Here is a 15,184-nt window from a genome sequence, read left to right on the forward strand (position 1 = left end):
TTTATCTTTATTTTGGGTAGGGTTAGTGTTGGCTGGGGGGAATCAGGCCTCCTAGCAGAAATTGATATACCATTTCAGACAGGCTGGAAGGTTTTGTGGGAGGAATGCTGCACTAAAACTCAATCCAGGACATGACTCTGCTGCTTACCTATTCTATGTGGCCTCAGCTAAAGTCACTCTGTCATTCTACAGGTTCTATAGGCCATTCGAGTGCCAGGTCTGTCTACCCTGCTGCATCTTTACATCCCCACACACTTCATTTCAGCTTCTCTAAAGTGTTTATGCCTCACCTTTAAAATGTAGCAATAGTAGGAAACCAGAAGTCACAAACTGAAGTGCCAAGAGAGACCTGATAGAAACATAAATGAGAGGAGGAAGCCAGGGGTATACAAGGAGGAGTCAGGGGGACCGTGCAAACTAGAGAGTTCAGGCCACACATTGCAAGGAGGCAGCTGCTACTCAGCTCCGATCAAATTTACCCTGCAGGACTGTGGGTCCAGTTTTGACTGATCCGCCACCTTTTGAAAAGAAACTGAGAATCTAGATGTTTATCAGAAATACCTTGATTTTTAAGTGCTAAGCTGCCAATTCAAAACTGTTTTAAAGTAAAAACAAAGAAAAACTAAAAAAACTTATGTAGCCAAACATATTTATCTATTGGCTGGAATTGACCTTCTGGCTATCAATTTGTACATTTTAGATTAGATTTTAAGATTATTTGCAGCTTTAATTGTCTACAGTTTTCGTGCTGGGTGGATCCTTGAGCAGATTGCTTGATCTTTCTGGAGTTCTTTCCTCATCTATGGAATGAGAATATTTATTCCTCCTTTGTCAGTCCCACCAGGTTATTGTGAAACTCCAGTGAGATATTAAAATACCTTGCAAATTACAGGGCTTGAGCAATTGTGAGGAATTATAATTTCAAGGGAGACAACCCAACCCAAAGAAGATAAATACCTAAGTGGTAAAGAAACTTCAGCAGGGCCTACAGTGCCTTATTCGTTTGCATTTCATTAAACATTTGATCATATTGGACAGGCTAGAGAGAGACCTACCCTTCCATCTGGAGTCCTGGGACCAGAGTAGGGTGGAGCCTCACCCATCAGGACTGGCCACACGTCAAAAAATTCCTAGGAATGAGAAAAACAATAATTATGTGTCTTGAAAGTAGATCAGAAAAAGATTAAGAAAAGAAGACTACCTGTAGTAGTCATCTATCACTGAAATCTGGAAGACGGGCAGAGCTCAGTGAAACCAAAGGTTGGAAGGGCTGCAAGATTCACTAGAGTTGGAGAATGTCAGTCATGTCTGTGCTTTGGGATATATCAATATCATCAGAACTGGATCTGTCTAGGGACTTCCCTGGTGGTGCAGTGGTTAAGAATCCGCCTGCCAATGCAGGGGACATGGGTTCGATCCCTGGTCTGGGAAGATCCCACATGCTGCGGAGCAACTAAGCCCCTGCACCACAACTACTGAGCCTGCGCTCTAGAGCCTGCGAGCCACAACTACTGAAGCCCATGCGCCTAGAGCCCGTGCTGCACAACAAGAGAAGCCACTGCGATGAGAAGCCCACGCACCGCAGCGAGGAGTAGCCCCCACTCGCTGCAACTAGAGAAAGCCTGCGTGCAGCAACAAAGACCTAATGCAGCCAAAAAATAAATAAAAATTAAAAAAAAAAGAACTGGATCTATCTAATCAATAACCAAGAAATGGGAGTTAGGTTGGAGCACCCTCATACTCCCTGTGCTATGGGACATGAGAGGGAAAATGGGGACACTATGGCTAAGAAATTTACCTTAAGTATTAATACATGCTAAGCATGTGAGCAAACGTTTAGCTGGAACAGTGTTTCTTGCAGTATCATTTATAGCAGTGAAAAATCAGAAAAAACCTAAGTGTCCAATAGGAGGGGACTTATTAAATCAATTATGGTACGTCTAGTAACAATGATGTTAACAGTTGTGTAGGTATTGATTAAAAAGATGTCCATGATACACTGATGAGTAAAAAATGTGAGGTGACAAAAATAGATAAATCATGTGGCCCCAGTGTTTATACAGAAAATGCTGTCAAAGAATTCACAACAAAGCATTAACAACTGGTTTTCTCTGGGGGATTGGAATGAGATTATACTTTATTTAGCAATTATTCCCTAATAAAATTTATGGCTTTTGTAATAGGGAAAAAAATTTTTTTCTAGATAAGAAAGAAAGAACAGACAATGGTGCCAAATATGGACGGATAGACACATATCTGGGCTCCAACAGGAAAGGATGACACCTGTAAGACAACTGGCAAAGACAGGGGCAGAGAGAGGAGAGAAAAGGGTTGGCAAAGGCTCTGCATGGTCACGCAGCCCCAGGAGAAGAAACTGGGAAGCCATGCAGGCGCTCCCTTGCTACTTCTCCGCTGGTTTTCCTACCGCACACGCAGCTGCACAGCTTGTGTTGGGCCAAATCTGGGCCTGGCGGAGGAGGCCTCTGTCCTCCAGTGCCTCTCTGTTCATTTATCTGTTGGTATTTAGGGGCCGTGATTCACTAGCTCTGGGTTACTGTGGGCAGGATGCTTCTTGACCTCTCTCTCTTGTTTGAACATGTTTGTCATGGGGGTTTGTTCTAATATCATCCAGAGGGCAAGCAGAAGGGACTCCACATGAAATTCAGATTTCACATCCTCACCCTTCTGCCCAGTTGGGCTCTTCTCTTGACTACCAACAACAGGAAGCAATTCAATTCTGGGTGAAAATGTGAACTGGGGACTTACCTAAGCTCCACAACATGCTTGCTGCTAGATAGAGAGAGATGGACAAGGTAAAGTTTATGCCCTGGAGGAATCTGCTATGTCATGGAGGAGAGAATTAAGCCCTCAAGTAACTTTAGTAAGGTAGATGGGGTAAGAACCAAAACAGTAATAAAAGGAGAACACAAATGTTAGAGGAGTCCAGAAGAAGGACATGGGGCTGACACTGTCAAGGTCAAACTCTGAGTGATTCTGAAGATTGTCCCAAGGAGAAGCAGATGTTGTAAACAAAGGGTTGGGTGGAATGTGGGGCATGTTTATGCTTGCCTTCCTCTGTCTCAATCTCTCTCTCTCTTTTATTTCTAAACAGCTTTTTTGAGATATAATTCATATACCATATGATTCACCCAGTTTAAGTGTACAATTCAGTGACCTTTATTGACTTTTTTCATAATGTCAATACTTCAGGTAAGAGCTTAGCTACCTGGGGTGGGGCGGTGTGAGGGGAGGGGGAGGTAGGTTCTTAGAGTGATTATAGGCAGCCCAGCCCACTTCTCATTGCTAGATTGTTCCATCTATTGGGGATGACTAAGTCAGGATATTCTTGCTTAAATGTGACTTTCCCTTTTGAGGGGGAGTTCAAAAGAAACAGAGGGCAGAACACTGCAGCTCAGAGCTGTGTTCAGATCCTTTAAGGTGCAAACTGAATGCCTTAAAATGGTGCTCAGTTTGCACCTCCAAATTTCTTTTGAATTCAACTACTCAGAAATTCTTTTGATTAAAAAATAGAACCATTCATTTGTATGAATTCATTTGCTACTTCCTGAAGGAGTATCAAAGTGCTTATTGCTGGATTTAGCCATATTTGGCAAAATACTTGATTCAAGAATTTACAAAAATCAAATGGACAGTTGCACTAGAGCCAGAGGTTCCCTAAAATCAGTATATGGCCCAACTGCACCAGAATCACTTAGGGAGCTATTTTAAAGGCAAAAATCAGAATAATAAACCCATGAGTATATGGAAATCTGTTATATGGTAAAATGGCATATCAAAATGGTGGCATTTCAAAACAGTGGAGAAAGGGTAGACTGTTCTTTAAATGGGGAATTATGAGGTGGGCACAAAATTTATCCCTACCTTATACCATAATATATTAATAATTTCAAAAGATGAGTGAAAGATGAAAATATATTAATCAAAACACATCAGATTATCTCAGGCTATAATATTAAGGTTGAGGAAGTCTTTCTTAAACAAAATTCAAAACGCAGAAGCCATAAAAGAAAATTTAAATCTTCTGTATGATGAAAGATGCCATAAACAAAGTTAAAATATAATCCACAGAAAGGGAAAATATGGTTGCAGCCTATGTGACAGAGATATAGTCTATATCATAGATAAAGCAGTCCTATATTTTAATAAGAAATAGACAAAGAATTCAATTTTAAAGGTGGAAAAATGGGCATATATTGCCCAGAAAAATCTGGGCAATATATGGAAGAAAGAAAGTTAACTCACAAATAAACATATAAATGTATTTACCCTCACTTGGTAATCAGTGAAAAAACAATTAGAAAAAAACAATAACATTTTTTGCCCATTTAAGTAGGAAAAAATAAAAAGATTTATGATACACAGAATTGGCAGGAGTTTGGAGAAATGGAATTCTCATGCAGTGCGAGTGAGTATAAAATGATTTAGTCTTTAGAGGGAGAATTTTGGGAAAGCAAAATAAAAATTTTTTCTTAGTAATCTACTTCCACAGCTTTGTCCTATAGATAGTCTCTGTCAAGTGTGCAGGAATTTAGCTCCAAGGTTGTTCATTATAGCATTGTCTTTAATTGCAAGACTATTTAGAAATGATTTAAATGCCCAGAAATAGGCGAAAGGATAAATTAATTATGGTATATCCATACTATTTAGAAGAATGAGGTAAATCTATGTGGATTAAAGAACAAAGAAAGAGGATTTCTACTCCTATTAATGGTGGCCAGTTTGTTTCAGACCAGTCCTCCAACTGAGAATTATTATGAAACCTGGACTGTATATGTGTATGTGTGCATATGTGTATATAAACATTTGTTTGAAGGAATCATAGAGCTAGCAAGGCAGCAGGGACTTGATGGGCCAAGATCCCACAGAGAAGGGAAGCCCAGAGATGTGAGCCTAATGTCTGATTCAGCTTTTCCTCTTGATCCCCTTGCTGATACCAAAGATGCTGTGGGAGCCACTGGGAAGCTGCGCAGACTTACTGGGCTAGTAGGAAAAAATTGGAATTCAGGGCCTGCCAAGGAGGAGGGACCTTTGAAATCAACCCATGTTTCAGCCGGCCCTTCTTAAAGGTTTATACCCTAGGAGTAAAAGTGAATCAGAAACAGAACATCCCTTGCAAAAACTGAAGACCAGCTTCAAATCAGCTCAATCCCTGATTGGATTCAGATGCTCTGCCTTTATCTCAACCGCTAGCCAGAAGTAACATAAATCCCCTTTGGAGGAATATAACATTGCCCAGAGTTTCAAATCATCTCTAAAATGTTTTATACATGTCTCTAATGTTCAAACAAAAATAAATAGTCATGTACAAGATAAGGATTAACTGAAAATCAAGAGATAAAACAGACTATAGAAAAACAGCCATAGAATATATCCACAGATATTATAGCTCTCAGACCCAGACTCTAAAATAACTGATTACATCCAAGAAATCAAATACAGAATAGAGAATTTTAGAAGAGCACTGGAAACCTCAAGAAAGATGAAATGGAAATTCTAAAATTGAAAAATACCTGAAATTAAGAACTCAATAGATAGTTTTAACAGCCAATTAGACACAACTGAAGATTCATGGATCAGAAGAAATATTCAAACTAAAAAACAAAAATATAAAAGGGCGGAAAATACAGAAAGGAGTGTAAGAGACGTAAAACATGATGAAAAACTCTAGTATATAATGACAACAAACTTAGAGGTCTTTTACCACTGCATATCAAGATATTTTATAGAGGTACTATAATTAAGACAGTATGGTATTGCAGAAGAATAGATAAATATACCAAGGGAACAAAATAGAGAGTCCAGAAACAGACCCAATATATGGACACTTGATTGATGATAGAGGTATGATAGAGAAATATGGTCTTTTCAGTAGAACAGTGGGGGAGAAGGATGGTCTTTTCAAGTACTGGTCAATTGGATATCTATATGGGAAAAATTAATATCGACATTACTTCATGCTCTACATTTTAGAAATGTTAGGTAGATTGTAGAGCTGTATGTGAAAGTTCAAACAATAAGGCTTTTAGAAGTTAAAATAGGTGAATATCTTTATCACCTTGGGGCCAGGAAAGATTTCTTAAATAGGGCATAAAAACCAATAACCATAAAGGAAAAGATTGATAAATTGGGCTACAATATAATTTAAAACTTACATTTATCAAAACATAAGATAATGAGAGCACAGTATGGGAGAAGATATTTGCAATGTTGCATTCAACAGAGGACCCATATCCAGCATTTGTTAAGAACTCTGACAAATAAGTAAGATAAAACCATACAATAGAATAAAAAAAATGGGGAAAAGACTTGAACAGGCACTTCACAAAAGATATCCAAATGGTCAATAAACATAAAGCTTCCTGGTCATTAGGTGACACATGTTAACACTCAAAGAGATAACACTACACACCCACCAAAATGGCTAAATTAGTAAGATGGCAATACCAAGTATTAGTGAGGACACCCCCTACATTGCTAGTGGGAGGGTAAAATGGTACAATAATTTTGAAAATCAGATTGGCAATATCTATTAAAACTATTACCCAGAGGAGTAATATTAAAGGTAATTCTTACCTTTAACAATTGTGAATCACTATATTGTACACCAGTAACTTATATAATATTGTACATCAACTGTACTTCAATTTAAAAAAAAGCTAGGGACTTCCCTGGTGGTGCAGTGGTTGACAATCTGCCTTCCAATGCAGGGGACGAAGGTTCGATCCCTGGTCAGGGAACTGAGATCCCACATGCCACGGGGCAACTAAGCCTGTGTGCCACAACTACTGAGACCGCGTGCCTCAACTAGAGAGCCTGTGTGTCGCAAACTACCAAGCCCACGTGCTCTGGAGCCCATGCACCACACCTAGAGAGAAGCCCGTGCACCACAAGGAAAGATCCTGCAGGCCGCAACTAAGACCCGACGTGGCCATGAATAAATAAATATTAAAAAAAAAAAAAAAAAAAAAAAAAAAAAAAAGGGGCTCCCCTGGTGGCGCAGTGGTTGAGAATCTGCCTGCCGATGCAGGGGACACGGGTTCGAGCCCTGGTCTGGGAAGATCCCGCGTGCCGCGGAGCGGCTGGGTCCGTGAGCCACAATTGCTGAGCCTGCGCATCTGGAGCCTGTGCTCCGCAACGGGAGAGGCCGCGACGGTGAGAGGCCCGCGCATCGCGATGAGGAGTGGCCCCTGCTTGCCGCAACTGGAGAGAGCCCTCGCACAGAAGCGAAGACCCAACACAGCCATAAATAAATAAATAAATAAATTTAAAATAAATGTGATAAAAAAAAAAAAAAAAAAAGCTGTTACCCAGAATTTCTACTCCCAGGTAAATACCTAACTGAAATGGGAAATGGGTACAACTTTGTACCAAAAAATATGTACTAGAGTGTTCATAATAGCAATATTCATAAAAGCCCAAACCTGAAAATGCAAATGTCCATCAACAGTAGAATAAATAAATACTTTGCAGATTATTCATATAATGGAATATTCCACAAGAATGAAAATTAATGAACTAATGCTATGAGGAGCAATAAGAATGAATCTTACAACCCAAATGCTGATCAAAAGAAGCCAGACGCAAAAGAGTATGTATTTATATGATTCCACTTATATGAACTTCAAAAATAGGCAAAACTAACATAGCTTTAAAGGTCAGATAGTGGTTACCTTTAGGGAGGAAGGGGTGGGAGTTACTGGAAAGGGGTAAAAAAGGGACTTCTGAGGGGCCAGTTATGTTCTATTTCTTTTTTTTTTTTTTTTTTTTAAAGATTTATTGATTGATTGATTGCTGTGTTGGGTCTTCGTTTCTGTGCTAGGGCTTTCTCTAGTTGCGGCAAGCGGGGGCCACTCTTCATCGCTGTGCGCGGGCCTCTCACTATCGCGGCCTCTCTTGTTGCGGAGCACAGGCTCCAGACGCGCAGGCTCAGTAGTTGTGGCTCACGGGCCTAGTTGCTCCGCGGCATGTGGGATCTTCCCAGACCAGGGCTCGAACCCGTGTCCCCTGCATTGGCAGGCAGATTCTCAACCACTGCGCCACCAGGGAAGCCCTATGTTCTATTTCTTGATCTTGGTGGTAGTTAAGTGGGATGTTCATTCTGTGGTAATTCATCGAACTATTCTCCTGTAATTAGTGCTCTTTTCTGTGTGTATGTTATGTGTATATATGTTGTCTTAAAAAAATCCACATGTACTGATAAAAATTATGTTCACAGAACATTATGTAAAAAAGGCAGACTATCGTGTAACCCAGCAATGTTTATTTATTTCATTTTACTTTATTTTTTTAAATTGGGTTATCTTTTTATTGTTGAGTTGTAGGAGGTTTTTTTTTTTCCTTCATGAGCAAAACATCAAATTAAAAAAAAAATTGAAGTATAGTGGATTTACAATTTTGTGTTAGTTTCAGGTATGCAGCAAAGTGATTGATATATATATATTTTTTTCCATTATAGGTTATCACAAGATACTGAGTATAGTTCCCTGTGCTATACAGTAAATCCTTGTTGCTTATCTATTTACGTATAGTAATTCATATCTGTTAATCCCATACTCCTAATTTTTTTTAAACTTTTTCTTTTATATTGGAGTATAGCCGATTAACAATGTTGTGATAGTTTCAGGTGCACAGCAGAGTGACTCAGCCAGGCTGAAACATAACGTTGAGCAGAGTTCCCTGTGCTATACAGTAGGTCCTTGTTGGTTATCCATTTTTAAATTTTTTTTAATTTTTAAAATTTTATTTTGGCTGCGCTGGCTCTTCCTTGCAGCACGTGGGCTCTTCGTTGTGGTGCGCAGGCTTCTCTCTGGTTGTGGCGCCAAGTGTGCAGGCTCAGTATTTGCAGCGCATAGGCTTAGTTGCCCCGCTGCATATGGGATTAGTTCCCAGACCAGGGATCGAAACTGCATCCCTCTACAGCCACCTCTCACGCCTCAGCTTCAGCTTCTCCTTCTTGGGCAAAACCGCCGTGGCCTTGGCACCTCTCCTGATGGAGGTGGTGCCCCTTGCGTCCATGCCCAGCTTCTGCACCAAGGCACTGGGGTCTTTCGTGGTCCCAGCAAAGACAATGGCATTCATGAAGGCCCACTCCGTCCCCACGACTCCGCCAGCCGAGGCCTGCAGAGGGGCTGCCTCCCGTGTGGGGGGCCCGGGGCCGGGCGTGGCCTCCCCTGTGGGCCTCACGGCAGCCTGGTGCACCCAGGCCCGCAGGCCCCTCACTTTCCCCATGTCCCGGGTAGAGACCCACCTGGTTATCCATTTTAAAGACAGCAGTGTGTACACGTCTATCTCAAACTCCCTAACTATCCCTTCTCCCCACCCTTCCGCCTTGGTAACCATAAGTTCGTTCTCTAAGTCTGTCCATACTCCTAATTTTAAGAGTTCTTTTCATATTCTACATACTAGACCTTTATCAGACATATGATTTGCAAATATTTTCTCCTATTCTATGGATTGTCTTTTCACTTTATTCATTAGTGTCCTTTCAAGCACAAGTGTTTTAAATTTTGATGGAGCCCAATTTATCTGGTTTTCCTTTGGTTGCTAGTGCTTTTGATGTCATATCCAAGAAACTGTTGCCTAATCCAAGGCCACAAAGATTTACATCTATGTTTTCTTCTAAGAGATTTTATAGTTTAAGGTTTGTGCTCCATTTCAAATTAATTTTTGTATATGATGTGAAGTAGGACCCCAAATTCATTCTTTAGCATGTGGATATCCAGTTGTTCCAGCACCATTTGTTAAAAGGACTGTTCTTTCCCCTTTGAATGGTCTTGGCACCCTTGTTGAAAATCAATTGACCATGGTTTTTATATGTGACCACAGTTTTTATTTTGTTAGTATTTTGTAGAAGATTTGTTGCATCTGTATTCTGTAGGGTTTTTGGTCTGTAGGGTTTTTTCTTGTGATATCTTCGGTATCAGGGTAATACTGGCCTCACAGAATGAGTAGGGAAATGTTCCATCCTCTTTTATTTTTGTAAGAGTTTGTGAAGGATTGGCATTAATTTTTCTTTGAATATTTGGTGGAATTCATCAGTGAAAATATCTGGCTGTGGGCTTTTCTTTGTAGGAAGTTTTTTTTAATTGCTAAGTTGATCTCTTTATTTGTTATAGGTCTAGTTAGATTTTCTATTTATTCTTCTTTAATTTAATTTTTATTTTCTATTGGAGTATAGTTGATTTACAATGTTGTATTAATTTCAGGTGTACAGCTAAGTGATTCCATTATATATATACATATATCCATTCTTTTTCAGATTCTTTTCCCATAGAGGTTATTATGGAATATTGAGTAGATTTCCCTGTGCTATACAGCAGGTCCTTGTTGATTATCTATTTTATATATAGTAGTGTGTATATGTTAATCCCAAACTCCTAATTTATCCCTCCTCTCCACATTTCCCCTTTGGTAACCATAAGTTTGTTTTTGAAGTCTGTGAGTCTGTTTCTGTTTTGTAAATAAGTTCATTTGTGTCATTTTTTTTTAGATTCCACATATAAGTGATATCATATGATATTTGTCTTTCTCTGACTTACTTCACTTAGTATAATAATCTCTAGGTCCATCCATGTTGCTGCAAATGGCATTATTTCATTCTTTTTTATGGCTGAGTAATATTCCATTGTATATATGTACCACATCTTCTTTATCCATTCCTCTGTCAATGGACATTTAGGTTGCTTCCATGTCTTGGTTATGGTGAATAATGCTGCTATGAACATAGGGGTGCATGTATCTTTTTGAATTATAGTTTTGTCCAGATATATGCCCAGGAGTGGGATTGCTGGATTATATGGTAATTTTATTTTTAGTTTTCTGAGGAACCTCTGTACTCTTCTCCATAGTGGCTGTACCAACTTACATTCCCACCAATGGTGTAGCAGGGTTCTCTTTTCTTCACACCCTCTCCAGTATTTATTGTTTGTAGACTTTTTGATGATTAGCCCAGCAATTTTTAAACAGTTCTTCAGAAGATTCTAATTTACTGTCACATTTGGGAGCCTCTGGACTAGACCTAAGGTCTTTTCCAACCCCAGATTCTGCAATTCATTTATTCATTTGACCAAATATTTGGAGGGTCTCCACTGGGCTGTGTACCACACGTAGCATGACAAAGCATGCAAAATGAAACCGACAGGGATCTTGGGACTTTGGGAGAGGAAATCACATATCTAGGTAACTCTGGAACTCTGTTCCAAGGCAGAAAATGATTAGCTCCAGGAGGCAGAGACAGGTAGAGAAAGAGCAATGGCAGAGTTGGTTTGGGAAAAGCTAGCTGAAGAACATGACTGGGGGCCAGTTGAGTCTCTGCCGCCTTAGCCAACGTGGCCCCAGAGCATTCTGAGGGACCAGATCTAAGCATATGCATCCACTTCAATTGCCTGAATGAGCCCTGGGCTCCATACACCATAGGAAAGGTTTCTGCCCACCTTTGAGTGCATTTTCTGAGAATTCCTGAAGTTGGGAACTTTCTTCTTTCTGGACTTTCATCCTGCATGGAAACTTCTTTATCACCTACCTTTTCCACCTCATCATGCCTTCTTCTCACATACTCATCTTTTTCCAACAGACAAGGGAAGATACAGGTTATTATTACTCCCCTGTGCCCTAGAATGACTTTTCCTCTTTAAAGGTTGGTAGTCCTCACCTCAGTGTAAAAGACCTATGAAAATCTTTTCACAACCATCCACATCCTCCCAGCCTCTTCCCTGAGCACTGAATTTGTGACAGAAGTCTGGGCTCCACCTGGTATATATTTAACCTGTTCTTGGAAATATCTGCTCCTGAAGTCTTCTCACCTTCTGCTTGGTCATGTCCAAGAGCCCCACGGAGTATCTGTCACAGTTGAGGAAGGCTCGGACTGTGTACAGGGCTTTGTGGAACTGCCTCTCAATGTCCGTAAGTTCTTCAAAGACTTTGCTCCCAGACCACAGTAGTATCTGAAAAAATACAAAAACATAGTCAATGTTTCTGAGGCACAGAGCAGCAGCTCACAATAACCAAGAGATACAATAATTGTCCCCATTTTATAGATGGAGAAACTGAGGTTCAGAGAGGTGAATAACTGGGCAGCTTCTACTGGGTCCAACTCTTCCCATTTCTTTTATCTCCTAGGTTGTTAATAAGAATGATAATAACAAACATTGATTGAGCACAAGTGCCCTACATACATTATCCCATAATTTTCCCCATTTTTCAAATGGGGAGACTGAAGCTCGGAGAGGTTAAGTGATTTGCTCAGGGTCTTAGAGCTGATAAATGGCTTAGCAGGGATTCAAATCCAAGCTGCCTGACTTGAAAGCTTGTTCATGCAATCACTCTGGGATACAGGTTTACAAACATCTACTACCTCATGCACCCCAGAGATACTGAGCAGAGACAGTATGAGGGTTCCCAGGCACTTTTATTATCACTGCCTTTCCAGTTGAGCACATCAGTGCTTCAGTAAAAGGACACATCCAGTCCATTCCCTCGAGCCAAGCCCTTTACCTGGCCGCGCCGAGTCTCACAGCTGTGCAAGTAACTCAGGTGGAACACCTTCATGATTATATTTGCAAAATTGAGGTACTTGAGAAGAATCTGAAAATCAAACAGCATGAGGGGAAACAAATGAGAAGGAGAAATTCCTCCTCTGGCCACTTCTACCATCAGCAAATAAGTCTGAACATTTTCAAAGCTTCATCTGAGACAGTTTGAGCAGATGGGTCATGGAAGTCTGACTCATAAAATGATGCATTATAAGAGGGAAAAACTCACAGAATGTAGGATGTCTACATTAATAGGGGTGTATTCATGAAAAATTGCTACTGTTTATTGAGTTTGCAGGCCCTGTGATACATCATTTATGTATGTTATCTTACTTGGTCGTCACAACTACCTCAAGAGATACTATAGATACTCTATATAAGAGATACTAAAAAATCATCTCCATTTTACAAATAAGAAAACTGAGGTTCAGAGAAAGTATGTAACATGCCCAAGTCAAACAGATATTAGCAGAACCAGAACAATTATCCCTATGTTCTCGGCTCCAAAGTCCAGTATCTTAATGATTATCCTGCCCTGCCTTCCTCACAGAGCATCAGACCACTAACTTCTTTATGTTACAGATGGGGAAACCGAGGCCAGGCCAAATAGCAAGGGTCAGAGGATTTGTGAGCTGGGAGAATGTGCTAGCATGGCCACCCCAGCAATTTCTAAAGCATTCTTACCTCTTCATCTCTCTTGGTGAAGTGGGGCCCGTCCACTTTATTCACAGCCATGATTATGGCCACCACGTCCTTCCCATTCATTATGGGAGACGCCAAGATGTTCTTAGTCTGATACTCTGTGAGGGTGTCCACGAAGTCACAGAAATATTCATCCTGAAGGAAGACAGGGACAAGCCTGAGTGGGCAGATGCAGAGCAAAGACAGTAAAACAACACAGAGCCCCAGGTGCCCATGGTAGGGGTAGGGTAAGGGAGCTCCCCATTCTCTTGTTGACAAAAGAATGAAGACATTTCCATCTACTCTGCTTCAGCGGGGGAAGGCAATTAGAGATGATTTCTGCCCTGGAAACCTCCAAAATCCAGTAGAAGAAAGTCTGAAATACGACCCACTAAGGGCTGTGGAGACAATGTGAGCACAGCGCTGTAGGGGCCCAAGGATGGGGGCGGAGGGTTGACTTTATCTGTGGAGGAAGGTTTCGAGAAGGCTCTCTTGAGGTGATGGCAGTTTCGCCCAAAATAGAAACTTGAGTATGGAAAAGACCTTAGTGAGTATAATAATCACAGTCACTAGCAGGTATTGTGTGTGGCGCTTTGCCTGCATCAGCTCACTTTATTCCTCCCAATAACCTGTGAGATGGGACCATTAGTAGTCCATCTTACAGTGGGGGAAACTGAAACTCAAGAAAGTTAGCGTTACTTACTACTTGTTTGTGTGTGTGATTCCAGAACCTGCCCTCAGCTCTGCTGCCTTTCAGGCAAGGCTGGATAAGGACAGACCTGGGTCTAGGTCATTGAACCAAATAATTTGTTACTTTCAGCTTTTTTCGCAATCCAGTTCTAGCACCACACAGCTAGTCCAATGGATATCCCCATTTCACAAATTTTTTTTTTTTTTTTTTTTTTGGCTAAGTTGGGTCTTTGTTGCTGCACGCGGGCTTCCTCTAGTTGCATGGAGCGGGGGCTACTCTTTGTTGCAGTGTGCGAGCTTCTCATTGCCGTGGCTTGTCTTGTTGCAGAGCACGGGCTCTAGGTGTGCGGGCTTCAATAGTTGTGGCTCACGGGCTCAGTAGTTGTAACATGTGGACTCAGTAGTTGTGGCTCGCGGGCTCTAGAGCGCAGGCTCAGCGGTTGTGGCGCACGGGCTTAGTTGCTCCGCGGTATGTGGGATCTTCCCGGACCAGGGCTCGAACTCGTGTCCCCTGCGTTGGCTGGCAGATTCTTAACCACTGCGCCACCCAGGAAGCCCCCCATTTCACAAATCTTAATGGAAGTCCCACTTTGTGTCAGGCCTTAGGCTAAGCGCTAGGGATACAGAGAAGACTAAGATTCAGGCCAGCACACAGATAAATCAGTGATAGTAACGCAGGACATAAGTGTTGGCTCAAAGCAGTGGAAGTACAGAGGAGCACACACCCCCCACACCTCACCCTGAAGGCAAACATGGAGGCCAGTACAGGGCGTTGCAGTCCGGGTGGTCAGAAAGGGGAGACAGAACCCGAATTGTCTTAAATCCCAAAGAATCCACCTTTCTGTTTCCTGGTAGCACTGTGATGTTTCCCAACGGTCAGCATTGCTTGGACACAAGCCAGCCCAGACATGTACAGTTCATGCTGTTCTGAGAAGGAAAACGTATCTCATAGAGCCAATTCACAGAGCTTTGCTAGAACCGGGTGTGTGGTATTTTTTCCACAATGTAGAAGTTCAGAGTGTGGTGCTGTGCACCTGTTAATTTCTTCCAGTTGGAGTGGGATTAAATAAACAGGCACTATTGTCAAGGAAGCTGTCTCAAACCAGGTGAAGGGTAAAGGAATTAAGAGAAGCCTGTAGTGCTCTACTTGAATTAGTGTTCAAGGATTAAGCAAAACCTCTAAAGAGGCATTAGCCACAGGGGTTTTCCACGTCACTCTCTAAGGACTCTGATGAATCCCTAAACCCAGGCCTGAGTGGGGC

General features: G+C 41.3%; 1 protein-coding gene across 1 annotated transcript in view; it reads right to left on the reverse strand.

The window, feature by feature from the left end:
• PDE6A (phosphodiesterase 6A) overlaps nt 1–15,184 on the reverse strand; it is a gene marked incomplete at its 3' end in the record, with an annotated part of 68,741 nt that overhangs the window by 44,558 nt on the left and 8,999 nt on the right. Inside the window, exons 2-5 of the mRNA XM_082382831.1 lie at nt 13,236–13,388; nt 12,514–12,603; nt 11,823–11,963; nt 1,056–1,130 (exon numbers count right to left, since the gene is read on the reverse strand). Coding sequence (XP_082238957.1) covers nt 1,056–1,130; nt 11,823–11,963; nt 12,514–12,603; nt 13,236–13,388 — 459 coding nt within the window. The remainder of the gene's footprint in view (nt 1–1,055; nt 1,131–11,822; nt 11,964–12,513; nt 12,604–13,235; nt 13,389–15,184) is intronic.

The sequence above is a fragment of the Balaenoptera borealis genome (genome assembly GCF_965194805.1).
Source record: "Balaenoptera borealis genome assembly, chromosome: 2".
Lineage (NCBI taxonomy): Eukaryota > Metazoa > Chordata > Mammalia > Artiodactyla > Balaenopteridae > Balaenoptera > Balaenoptera borealis.